We start from the raw sequence: 13,589 nt of genomic DNA, 5'->3' as shown, positions 1-13,589 counted from the left end.
GATTATAGATTTATTGAGGCAACTATTTCAAAGTCCTGAAGTTCTTATGGTTTCAAGCCCCTGGTATACTAGGGTCGTTCACGCACTATGAGACCAATGATAGGCCCAACTTTGTTCTCCGAAATCTTCACACACTCACATATCATTCAAAAGTAACGAACGTGGACGCATCAAAATATAAACAATCCATGCCGCGTCTCTTTAGAAAAGGAAAGTCAAACAAGACGACATTTGCGCTTAATTTGGGATAATGAATAAGGAATTAATTTCGATCTTGATAAACACAAAGCTTCCTCGAAAAGAGGTTAAGACACATAGGATTTAAACTTATATGTGTTTCTTGCAAAAAATAAGTGTTTATTCATTGCTTAACTTTAAAATCATTTTTTAAAAACAAATTGTATGAACATTTATTGTACAGGGCCAAAGCAAAAGTGAGTTCTTTGCGGTGTCTGATCAAAGAGGGGCTGGAGGCATTAAATGAACAGGCAGACTTCAAACTGGCGGAGATCAAGAATGAAGACCTTCAGGATAAACTTAGCATTAATTGTCTACAGGTATTTTACATAACTTTAAACTGTTCAACCAGTGTGAAAATTATCATAAAAAAGACAGACTATATTATTTTCCTTCTGGCTTTACAACATTAATATTCTAAAAAAATATAACAAAATATTTTGCTACAAGCATCATTCGCCTCTTTTTAAGAAAATACTTTTTTAAAAATTTACTTTCAATCTTTTTGAGACACAATAAGATAACTAGAATCAGATTCCTTTATTCAAACAAACCTTAACAGACACTATTCTTATAATAAAGTAACAAGATGTAGTTCTCCTTTACAGGGTAGCTTCTCATAGGTCCTGGGAAGGTTTATAACTATTTTGAGGGAGGGTACCACCACCCTCTCATAATAAATCGGCCCTAGAAAAAACCCAACTCCCCCAAAAATAATTTTACTTCTTAAAACGAAAATGTAAATTGTTATGTCGAATTCAAGTGTTCCTTTGTCACTAGGGGCGTAGCCGCTAGTATGTAGATAAGTAACTCATGATATTTGTATTTAGAAAATGAGCAGTGTAGATGGAGGCCATCAGGGGGCAATTTGCATGGAGAGTGATAATCCAGCAAATAATCAAAATATAAATAATATGACCTCGCCAGATCTCAGCAGTGATTCAGGATTTAGGTATGTTTTCTTTGGAAATTAAAAACTTTGTGGTAAAATCACAATAGAAAAAAAGAAAACAATTGCTAGAACTAAGAAAAAAGACATTGATATTTTGCAAAGCTTTCCATTACTTCATTTAGTCACAACATAAGGTAATTAATATAGAAATGTATAAGTGGACAAACCCCAAACTGTCCCAGTTTTGAGCAAGACGATTCTAGTTACATCATATACGTTTCGGGAAAGAAAAAGGGAAGGGGGGAAGAAAATCTCTTCAAAAGAGATGGGAGAAAAGGGAAGAGATTTTCTTCCCCCCTTCCCTTTTTATATGACGTCACAGAAATCGTCTTGCTCAAAACTGGGACAGTTTGGGAATGGGGTTTGTCGTATAAGTGTATTAGTTGATATTCAACAATCGCTTATAATTACACAGATACACACATAGGAGGAAGTTATTTTGTTGAAATATATAAGTCTTGTAAAGAATGTAAATACAATAACCCGCGACTGTGTAATTAGAGAATGCCTTGACCCAAAACAGGCGCACATCATTCCCATATATAGTTAGGACTTACAGAAAAAGGTCGTGAAATCAAATGTTTGGATGGCTTAAGGGCGTGTGACATGACCATACAATCATGCACAGCAATTAAGCAAGATTTCATTCAGAGAGCACCAAATATAAGATGTTGTGGTGTATCCCATTTTTATAGGCTATTTTCAGGCTATATAGATAAAATACTTGACTTTGTTACTTTAACTCTGCGTTTGGATCATCCCACAGCGCCAGTCCTGCTTACCAAGAATGGCCCACACGTCCTTTCATATTCCTCCTTCCGCTTGTTATTTTATTTTAATCTAGGACACATTCTGATGCAGAGAGCAGCCAAAAAGATGAAAAAAGATCTCTAATTGATAACTCCACTGATGATAACACAAAATCATTTGAAATTGGTCATTACAATACAACTGAAATAGTGGAGAGAAATGAGATCTTGGATTCTAACAAAGGTTCATTTGGAAATTGTAATAGCAAAACTACTCTTATTTCCATATGTCTGTCCGTCTGTAAAACTTTGGTTGAAAATGAAAGAGCATCCAGTATACAACTTACTTTGTAGGTTGGTCATGCTACAAAAGACATATATGTACATTTATCTATCTATTTATATATATATGTATATATATAGGTTTTGTGATTCTCTACCATTCTTCTATCTTTTCTTCCTCTCTATCTTTTAAGCTCACTTTATTCTATTATTTTTGTGCTTTGCTTCTTATGGATGTGTCTTGTACCTAGAATACTAGCGGCTTCGCCCCTAGCCTCTGGGGATCAGGGAAATCTTAAAAAAAAAAAAAAAAAAAAGTTAAAAAAAGGAATAAGGAAATCTTCAAAAAAAATGGGGTGGGATTTTTTGTTTTTTGGGGGGTTGGGGGTGTCCCACCCCCCCAAGAAAATAACCTAAAACCACCACAGGACCAGTAGGTATATTCCCTGAAGAGTAGAATCCGATCGGTTCAGTGGTTACCGAGATTTTAAGGGACGGACGGACAGACAGACAGTAATCATTCTACTTTGTATTATAGATTAAAATTTTCCTGTTTGTCTTTTTACATTTCGCCAGCCACTGAACAAATTGAGTTATCTATAGTAGGAAAGCTTTATATAGTTCCAGATATGGTTTGAATTATATGTCTTGGGATGGTTTGGGCTAATCTTAATCCTTCTTCTACAGACATCTAAACTCCTTAGGGTGCAGTCACTTAAAATAGGCTATTACAAATTCTTTAAATTATTTTAGATGATCAAGATATAGAATCCGGGGGAGAAGAGGAATATGATTCTTATGATTCATATGATGAGGAAATTCATACATTAACCATATTTACGTCTTTAGATTATTGTATTAATACTGTATTTGTCCAAGGAGGAAGGCGGAAAATACACTAGTACCCAAAGTATGGCTTAATAACTTTATTATAACTTGATTGGTTGATACCAACTACAAACCTAAAGTGCACAAATTTCCCCACCAATAATTATAATCTGAAGTGTAATATATAATTTTGTCTATTGCAACTGGGGGTGTACAAAAAATCAATCATTTTAGTCATAACCCTTAAGATCATGGTTTATATCTTACATGAAAGTATAATAAGAATTAATTTTAAATTATGTATGAATTAAAAGGAGGAGGAACAGAGACAAATCATAACAGCTGTAGTGAAACCATCACCATATGCTGAACTTGAAAAATATTTCAATCAACCAAGAAGGTATAAAATATTATTATATGAAAAGTGAAAATAAAATAAGAATACTACATTAGTCATGTATGTTGGTCAGTCTCATCTACTATTAATCACCTAAATACAGTAGAGCTATAGCTATGGCCAGCGAGATTAGTAAAAGTAGCAAGAAACAAAAAATAAAATAAAAATTAGCAGCTAAGCAAACAGTCTATACCATCAATATTCTTTTCTCGGTTAATTCATATACAATGAAGTGCATTTTATAATTTCAACCTTATTTTTTTTAAAAATTTGATTATTATTATCAACTATAAAATGGGGAAAAGGTTCATTTTCAGTATGAAATTAATTATGTCAAGTTGATTTTAACAAAACATTGAATTTTTAGATGGGAGATATTTGATATAGAAGAGGTGGATGAAGATTCTCTATCCCCAGGTCTTTACACAAAACAGCAATGGATGCAATACTATAACGCCCAATGGTGGATATTAGGTTTAATAAAATACAACAGACAACCAACTCTTTGATTGCACGACCTTTGTCTGAAAAGTCCTAACTGTGCATGGTATGAGTTACGTCTGTTTATGGGCCAAGGCATTCCCCTTACTATAACTATTGATGTTGCGTACTTGACATAGCAGAAGCAGGAACCATTTTAACGTCTTTATCTGACGACGAGTGGGTTATTTTGTATCATAAAATTGCTTGATGAGTAGGTCAACTTCGTGCTTTATAAAACTGGCCCCAAAGAAAAAATTTAGTTTTCAATCAAATATTCAAAATCAATTATTTTTTTATTCAAAAACTATATTAATTTTTGCTGTTCTGTAAAATAATTTTTTACCAGATATATTTTCTCCAATTAACACGCATAGAACTGGATTCAATGACAATACAGAACATTTAACAGAACACACAGGTAAGACTAGGATTCATAAGTTACTGAACTGGCTATACCCCCTTATTTTTCAAATAAATTAAAAAATAAGATGGAGGGGTTTTAATGCCTTACCACTGTGATCGGCCCAAACCTAGCGGGGCTACATAATATAAACACCTTTTACTTTATCCCCTTTATTTACAGGCACTATAAAATGCTTCCAATTATTGTTTTGTTAGATACGAGTAACCTAATGAACCTGACCTCGTCCTGTTTCTCTCCCTCCAGGTCTCCCTTGCACCAGAAGCAGTGTGACCAGATGAAGCTTGTTCACCTGGCTGACGATAAAAACTTTCCTACACTCAAAGAATCTATGGATTGTAAGTTTTCTTTAAACCTTTCTTAACATTTACTGTTTTTAATTATCTGAGCTTGTAATATTGTACCATTTTTATTTTCTAATTTTTATTAATATCATTATGAATATTCCATTTAAAACTAAACAATACAGATTGCTTTAATTTTCTGAATGTTATGTGATTTATGGAGTTGATATTTACAGATGAGTGTAGAAGAAGATTAAGCGAAGAGAAAATACAAGAATTAGACTCAACTTACAAAGCATTAGGTCGGTGTTATATTTAGTTGCTAGCGGCTACGCCCCTAGGGGCTCAGGGACATGGGAAGTACGGAGGAGTTGAATTAGACCACCCCCCCCCCCCAATTTTTGCATTTTATTTTTTATTGGAGGCGGTTTCTCTTTGGAGGATGGTGGTATTATCCCCTTAATTAGTTATAAACCTTTTTAATATTTGTTGTTTAGATTAAATTTTAGTTTGTTATCAAACTAATTTTAAGAAACCTTTTTGAGTTTATGATAAACAAAATTTATGTTTAAAATACAATGATTAATTTCTACTTTTCCTTATTTACTTTTAATTATCCAATAATTGATTATGCGAAATGGTTTTATCATTAAAACGATTGACGTTTTTCTTAACCAAAAAATGCAATTAAACTGCAATAATTCTTCTTAGTTAATGCAAAATCATTACAAAAAAATTATGGATTAATTCTAAAAATAGTATTTGATTGAAAAGTTTTAAAAATTAGCTTTAATAAGTGGATAACGCATGATATTTTCTGCAAATGGATTTATTGGGCTTTATTTTGTTAATAATTTAAAACTGTTGTGTCGTAATTTCAAAACATAGATTAATTTGGGAAAAAGGTTCGTCATAACTTTTTCGTAAAATATTAGGCAAAAATCTCTAATAATCACAGAAGATAGTGTGTCAGTCATGAACCATTGAATTAAATACCTAATTGTCGATAAAACAAACTTTTTTATTTTTATTTATATTAATATTCCTCCTATTATAGTGGTCATGAATATTCATAAATACTATTCCATTATATTTATTATGTCTAATATATAATTGAAGAACCTAAAACTGTAACTAGAACAAAAGTAATTAAATTTGTATTTGTGTTTAGAGACTCATTACAGAGAAAAGTACAGACTTCTGCTAGAAAAGTTACAAATTCAGAGGTAACAAAACCTATTTCATATTCCCACAAAATGCTAAGTTTTATTTATAAGCGCTTCGCCTCTCTTATAGAGGGGTCCTGAATTCGATGGGGATTGTGGTAGGGGAAAAAATGGAGAACTGTATCAGTTTAGTGGTTAGCAAACAACAAAATAAGATCACTGATTGTTTAATTGAACATCTAGCAGTTTTTTATAATCATAAAAATCTCTAATATAAGTTACTGAAAAAATATATATCCAATTTAGCTTTATACATATAAATAATAATACCTTTCTAGGAGAAAACGACCATTAAAACTGACAGAAGAAACAGAAAATACGATAAGGTAAAAATACTTTTATTTATTTTTGATTGAAACCACAAGCTTCAGAAGTATCTAGTATACTATTATTATTTTATTTTGACTTATTGTCATCTAGTAAAGTTTCAAGTTAATCGGACGATTTTAAAATTGTAGAACTGTGAAAGACGTGTATACTTTCTCCCATCCCAACTATACAACACTATGGACAGATATGGTCAAAAGATTGACAGGTATACTTATGTCAAATCTTTGTTGAGTTCAAAATGTCGAAAAGTAAAATCTGTTTAGTTACTTTATATTTTCCTTAATCAGTTTGTCTGAAATGTTTTGAAGAACCTTTATTTATGAAGCTGTTTTCCACCATTATGCTAAAAGGCACGAACATACAATCAAATTCATTTAAAATTTAAACTATTTATTTATTAATTTAATAGGTTAAATCACAAACAAAATATGAATTATACATATTTATTCAGACATTAAAATTGTTTCGTGCATGTTTGCACTCTTCAGATGTTAATATAAAACTCTTCATGTCAAACTTTTCATAATTTAGGTATCCGAACGGATGAGCTAAAAATTTATGATCTCTGGCTACAAGAAGAAGACTTCATTTTGGTAGATTTTTAATTAATATTTTCACTCATTATGTGTTTTATAAAGCTTAAGTTGTTAAAATTTATAAAAAAAATAAACAACAAAACAAATTATTATAGATAATTACTTTGTTAAGTAAAAATCGTCAAAGTTGAAAAAGGTTAAATACCTTTTAATCATCATCCTTTTTTTATAATTTACAAATATAATTTAAATTTTAAAACATGTTCTTAAAATAATTATCTGTAGGCAAGTCTTGAATCTTGTCGAAGAGACCTACGGCGAGAAGAAAATAAGCTGCAAGGAAGAGTCAGCAAGGTTGCTAACTGGTTGGCAGACAGGTATAATACATATATGGATAGATAATAGATTTATTATTACTTCGATCTTACACCAGACTCTCGTGTACTCTAATAAAGTGAAACTTGTAGCTGGTTAAAATACGATCCCCCAATCTAACCCCTGCACTGCACATCATCCTCTCTCCTCCTACTGGATGAACGAACTGACCAATAAATGAGTTCCACAAAAGCAACCCAAATACAAACAAATTACCTGTCATATCAACGTATATTCTATATCCGTTGGATAGAGATAGATCTGTTGATGAGTTTGAAGAGCGTTTATTTTTAGAATACTGACATAAAGACTACATTACAACATTTTAAATGAAACTGAAACTAGCTGTAAACTACAATTAGTTCAAAAAGCAAAATATATTTGGGGAGGAAAGTATCCATACGATTTGTTGTGTTTAATGGTTTGTTAAGGCCAGTAAAATACAAAAAGAATCTTTAAAATACATAAAACATAAGCAATGTTTTCTGAACTTCTACTATGATAAACTGTATATGCCTATATCACTATCACATACAAATAAAACGCACAACATATATAAATAAAATTATATTAAGAGATAAAAAAGCTGAAGAGTGGAAGGCAGAACGGCAAGGACAAATGATCTTATGTAGGAGATTAAGACAAGAATTACAAGTTAAGAAGAAGTTCAAAGACATTCAGGTATTTTTATGAATGGTTAGTTAGATAGATAGACAGGGGCGCCCAAGCTTTTTTTTTGGAGGGGGGGAAAAAAATTTTAAGGGGGTGGGGTAATTCGTTTTTTGGGGGGGGGAGTAAAATGACGCGCGAAGCGCGCCGATAATTTTTGTACCCCCCCCCCAAATTTTTTACCCCGGGGGTAAAATTTGCTTGGGGGGGGGGGGTAATTACCCCCCCTGAAATCTGTTGGCAGGGGTAAATTTAGCGAAGCGCGCAAAAATTTTTTTTATTAGAGATTTTTTATTTTGGGGGGGTATTTACTCCCCCAAAATTGTTTGGGGAGGGGGTAAATACCCCCTCCTAAATGGTTGGGGGTGCCTACGGCACCCCCAGGGTAGGGGTAAATTTTAAATGGGAGGGGTAAAGTGAAAAAATTTTTGGGGGTGCCTACAGCACCCCCAAAATCGTTTGGGGGGGGGGGTAATCGACCCATTACCCCCCCCCCCCTTGGACGTCTATGTAGATAGATATTAGAGATGAATATTTAGTCTACTGCAAGATAAAAGGTGGATTTTTAAAATAGACAAACAAAACTTTTCGTCTCCTAGAAATTCCTTTTTGAGGAAGACAGATTATTTTGTCGATATATTGATTATCTAAGTTCATCTATCTATTTTTTTATTATTGATTCATGCTTGTTTTTACAAGGAGCTGGCAAATAGGCAAGCAGAGGAGGATAGGGCTAGGGCTGAAGCCATGAGAAAAGAAAAACTTGAAAGGGAAAGAAATTTTGAGCTACAAAGAACCAGAGAAGCTGTGTTGGAGTGGAGGAAAAATAAAATACAAGTAAATATAACAATTGATTCTTCAAATCATGGCGGCTCTAATTATACATATATCTGGCATGTTTCTGAGTAAAATAAATCAGCAAGCCGCAAGTAAAAGTTTTACAATTCAAAGCATATATACAAACAGGAGAGAGTTTTGGAAAAGAAGCATTTTGTGGTTATTAAATCAACAGAAGTTTCTAATCTCTTAAGTTTTGATTAAATCAAAAACTAGACCCTTGTTGTAAAATTCATTTTTATTTCTAAAAAATATTTTGCTTAGGTACAAAATTTAGCAAAACTAGAGCTAGAAGATGAAGTAAGAACTATTTTAAGAATGAAGGTAAACATTATTAACTTAATATTTCAACTTCAGCTATCTGTTCATAAATTATATTATATTTACATTGAATTAACTAAAAGACTTCGTTGATTTCACTGAAAGTCCACCCAAAACAAACTTTTGAAAAACGTGTACAAAAATTTAAATATTTAATGGATTTTAAAATAGAACGTTTTTGTAGCTGTAATTGGTGCCCTAGGAAAAGGATGTCACTACTTTTGGCCTACCTATTCTATTGACGTCAAGAAATACCCTTTCTTTTTCCCTTTGCTATGACGTAAATAGAATAGGTAGGCAAAAAACTGTGACATCTACCAGGGAGTCACTACCCCCCATTTTCCTAGGGCACTAATTACAGCTACAAAAACGTTTTATTTTACAATCCATTAAATATTTAGATTTTTGTATTAAAAATGTATGGTTTGCAATGATTCAATTTAATAAATATATTAAGATTCTTGATGGGAAAAAGAAAGAAGAACGAGTAAAGTTTAGAAGAGATCAGGAGGAAATGAAAAAAGTTGAAAGACTCGAGGCTATCAGGTGAATTTCAATTGATAATTTTTTTCTTCTATGAAGTTAAAAAGATAGGAAGGATAAAGTTCATGAAAGATTAAAATAGATTCAATGAAATTCAAGCTAAAATAAACAAATGATTCACAGGTTAGGTTCGTCTGTTAACTATTTTTTTTCATTTTTCTACTGATCTGAATAGATAGCTAGCTATGTCATTTTATATACACTTTTCTTGAAACTACTAAGTATATTTTTGATTTTAAAACAATGTATGTTAACATTCAATATGTATAAGAAAGGTATCCTATTTGAATGATAAACATACCTAGTTGTGATAGGTATGTTAGTACATGATTCAATCAAATAACTTAATTTGATTTAAATGTTTAAAGCTTTTTTGATTTCATTATGATTGATTATTTGTTCACAAAACTCATTTTTCTTTTTATTATTACTATTTTACTAAGAAACTTTTTTTACTTTACAGGGAAGCTGAGCATGAAGAACTTGAGAAAGAAAGCAGGCTTGATAAACTTAGGCTCTTTGCAAGAAAGAGGCTAGGTGTTCATACTCTTCCACCTGATAAAGACAGATTTACTTATCTTACCCAGGTAAGGTTTATAATAGTGTTTAGTAAGCTTATAAATAGGTTATTTGTAAGTATGATACTAGGTGTACATATACTTCCACCTGATAAAGATAGATATACTTATCTTACCCAGGTAAGTTTTATAATAGGGAAGGTAAGCTTATAAAAAGGTTATTTGTATGTATGATACTAGGTGTACATACACTTTAACCTGATAAAGATAGATTTACTTATCTTACCCAGGTAAGTTTTATAATAGGGTAGGTAAGCTTATAAATAGGTTATTTGTAAGTATGATACTAGGTGTACAATTACTTCCACCTGATAAAAATAGATTTACTTATCTTACCCAGGTAAGTTTTATAATAGGGTAGGTAAGCTTATAAATAGGTTATTTGTAAGTATGATACTAGGTGTACATACACTTCCACCTCATAAAGGTAGATTTCCTTATCTTACCCAGCTAAGTTTTATAAAAGGGTAGGTAAGCTTATATTTAGGTTATTTGTACAATTACATACACTTCCACCTCATAAGGGTAGATTTACTTATCTTACCCAGGTAAGTTTTATAATAGGGTAGGTAAGCTTATAAATAGGTTATTTGTAAGTATGATACTAGGTGTACATACATACACTTCAACCTGATAAAGATAGATTTATTTGTCTTACCCAGGTAAGATTTATAAAAGGGCAGGTAATTTTACAAATAGAATTTATAAGTAAGATACTGGGTGTGTCAACCACAAGAGGCCGAAGACCTGGGCTTACAAAACTGATATTAATTTTATCATTTTTATTTAAGTTTTCGTTGGAAATTGTCTGATATATTTACAATGCTTTACATGATTTTTTTAGTATGGCTAACAACCGGTTCTAATCCAGCAAGTATTAACCTGTTTCAAAGCCATACTGAAAAAAACCTTATTCCGCTCCTAAAAGAAATATTTTGTATTTATTCATAATCATTTCAGTCATTTACCGCAAAACGTGAGGGGACAGACTTGACCGAGATCCCCATCCTGCAGCCCCTGTTCCCGCAGGCAAGCTACACAGATGAACAGATTACTAGGGACGCCAGAATTACTCTGGAGAATGAGTTAAGAAGCAGGGGACTTCTTAAAAATACTTATGCTATACAAGTAAGATTTGATGTTGTGTTTTGAAAGTTCGAAATAAAGTAAGATTTTACCAATATTTCACAAATGTTTTTTTAGAGTTTCTATTAAAAATGACAATTCTACTCGTGAATTTAATTAGATAATAGTTATTTATCTCATCGTATTAGATACAAATGAAAAGTTATAGATTTAAAGCGTGTTAGCCCCGAGGGGCCGAACGTCCGGTCTAATAAATTTGGTATTAATTTTATGATTTTAATTTAAATATTCTTGGAAAATTGTCTGTAATTCGATTCTACAAATGATTTTTAGTATGGCTAAAACCGGTTCTAATCCACCGGTTGTTAATCGGTTTCGAAGCCATACTGGAAATATTCTTGCAGTTGTTTCCTTGGAGCTTATTGAGTCTTATTACAAAGTTTCGTGATTAGAATTCTTTAAAAGTTTATCACCAAACCTCTGAAATCTATATTTTCCTAGAAAATTCTGGAGATGCCAGGTCCTGGAAAATCCCGTCCTGATACAAAGTCAACTCTGTCCATTGGCAGGTCCGTGTCTGCTGTTACTTTTGCAGAATAATATAAATATAAAACAAATAATAGAATTATTATCTTTTTTTTGAGGAAAAAATACTCAATAAAAGCATTTTAAACTGATTTGAAAACAATAAGATTTAAATTTTTGTCTATCTAAAAAAGTATTTATAACTATTTCTGAAAAAATGGTCTAAAAATCTTTCTCTTGCAATTTCTGATTTTTAAATATATAAAAATAAATACTTTATGTTCCATTTATTTAAAATTGGCAATCAAAATCAAAATGAAGTTTGTTTCGGCTGTTATTCATGTTCTGTTATATTGTTTATTTAGGTATAAGTTTTTAAGACACAATTTTTATATTGTAAATACATATTATTACTTATAATTAGAATAAATATATATTTTTGTTAAAAAATCCTTTATTTTCTTTATTTAATTTGGAGTTTAACCTTCCTTTGCTATCAATTAGTCAATTAGTCAATTAGTTCTGTCATATTAAAGATATTTTATTTCAAACTAAAACTATCAAATGATATTTTTTTTTGTCAAGAAGATAAGGCTAACATAAAATGCTGGCTCAATTGGTTTTTCTTTCTAGGGAAGCTTTGCATTTACATTTACATTTCTTGGGGTTGTTTTTCTTCCATGCACCCTCCCTCGAGGGCGAAGCACCTAGTACTTAATTATTGTGGAAAAGGGAGGTGGCAAGACAAAAGATCGTACCTGGCGAAAAAAACAATAAAAACATTATATTTTTCCTAATAAGTGAATTTTTGATCACTAAAAGCCTCTAGAGAGAAAATAACCACCTCAAGACATTTATAATGCTTCCCTTAAAATAACAAAACCTTACTTCATCATGTTGTAAGATATAAAATATAGGAACCCAATGATTGATAAATGTGTATGGTGCTACTAATTTAACCCCATCCTTGCGCACGCATAGTGTAACTAATCTATAATTGTATAATTGTGCCTATACTACTTAGCAAGGAAACTGTGATAGGTAAATAGTAATGCATTATATTTATACATATTTAAGTACATCTTATACAAGTATAGAAATTAGAATGTAACGACGAGGAATACCCCCCCCCCTCATTATTTAAAAATATAAAGATAAGGCAGGGGGTTTCTTTTTCTTTTTGTCTAATCCCTGCGGAGTCTCTGACCCTGCAAGGCCTACACCTTCGGAACTTTAACCCTGCAGAGCTACCCAATATAACCAAACCTAACCCAAAGCAAAACATAAAAACATTTCTCCTCTTATTTGCAATAAATTTCAAAATCATGGGGAGGATTTTTCTGTGCTTAAAAAGAACTTTGAGGGAAACCACTGTGACTAAATACTTTTCCAAATAGATAGAACTTGGTTTATTATATGAACAGAGTGTTATAGCTGCTTCTTATCTTTTTAAAAATATTCCTTAAAACAATTAAAAATTAAATAAAAGTTATTGAGAAAGGAATTTAATGGGTTTTGCTAAAATTTAGAACTTGGCGGCATTCATGAAATATTCCTTATTAAAGCAGTACTATTTTCATAATTGTCCCTGTAAAAAAAAAAAAAACTAGGTTTAGCTAATATGTGTAATCTGTTGAACTGCAAGATAACTCCCTATTAAGGCAGTGTGCAGAAATTAGCGTAAGCTGTAATTAAAGTGCACCATGATACATAATTATACAAATATAATTATTGTTTATCAGTAGCATGGCACACAGATATATTGCAGTTTGTATGGAGTCTAGTGGAACTAATAATTATGGATAAATGCACAATAAAAACATGGTAAAGAGTGCATCGCCCCTAGAGTCAAAGAGCTCTACCTATACCCGGAAAAATAGTTTTGACATTTGATGTTAAACCTAAAAATTTTTAAGTCATATTATATTGA

General features: G+C 31.7%; 1 protein-coding gene across 1 annotated transcript; it reads left to right on the top strand.

Moving 5' to 3' along the window:
- Window positions 1-418: 418 nt before the first annotated feature.
- Window positions 419-12,109, top strand: LOC145312380 (uncharacterized). The gene is made up of 21 exons (XM_080151619.1): window positions 419-557; window positions 1,068-1,189; window positions 2,034-2,182; window positions 2,974-3,086; window positions 3,363-3,448; window positions 3,813-3,862; window positions 4,275-4,346; window positions 4,547-4,687; window positions 4,870-4,935; window positions 5,805-5,859; window positions 6,138-6,185; window positions 6,318-6,394; window positions 6,721-6,782; window positions 7,011-7,102; window positions 7,676-7,781; window positions 8,469-8,606; window positions 8,871-8,930; window positions 9,385-9,473; window positions 9,934-10,057; window positions 11,009-11,176; window positions 11,636-12,109. The coding sequence occupies exons 2-21, from the start codon at window positions 1,071-1,073 to the stop codon at window positions 11,732-11,734; spliced, it is 1,914 nt and encodes a 637-aa protein (XP_080007745.1). The 5' UTR covers window positions 419-557; window positions 1,068-1,070; the 3' UTR covers window positions 11,735-12,109.
- The last annotated feature ends 1,480 nt before the right edge of the window (window positions 12,110-13,589 follow it).

Source organism: Acartia tonsa, chromosome 2, assembly GCF_053477335.1.
Source record: "Acartia tonsa isolate MP-2025a chromosome 2, ASM5347733v1, whole genome shotgun sequence".
NCBI classification, from domain to species: Eukaryota; Metazoa; Arthropoda; class Copepoda; order Calanoida; family Acartiidae; genus Acartia; species Acartia tonsa.
This window is presented reverse-complemented; position numbering and strand designations above follow the sequence as displayed.

Coding starts and splice junctions, on each gene's coding strand:
- LOC145312380 (XM_080151619.1), top strand. CDS start 1,071: ATGAGCAGTGTAGATGGAGGCCATCAGGGGGCAATTTGCATGGAGAGT. Junction 2,183..2,973: donor GATCTTGGATTCTAACAAAG/GTTCATTTGGAA, acceptor AAATTATTTTAG/ATGATCAAGATATAGAATCC. Junction 4,936..5,804: donor CTCAACTTACAAAGCATTAG/GTCGGTGTTATA, acceptor ATTTGTGTTTAG/AGACTCATTACAGAGAAAAG.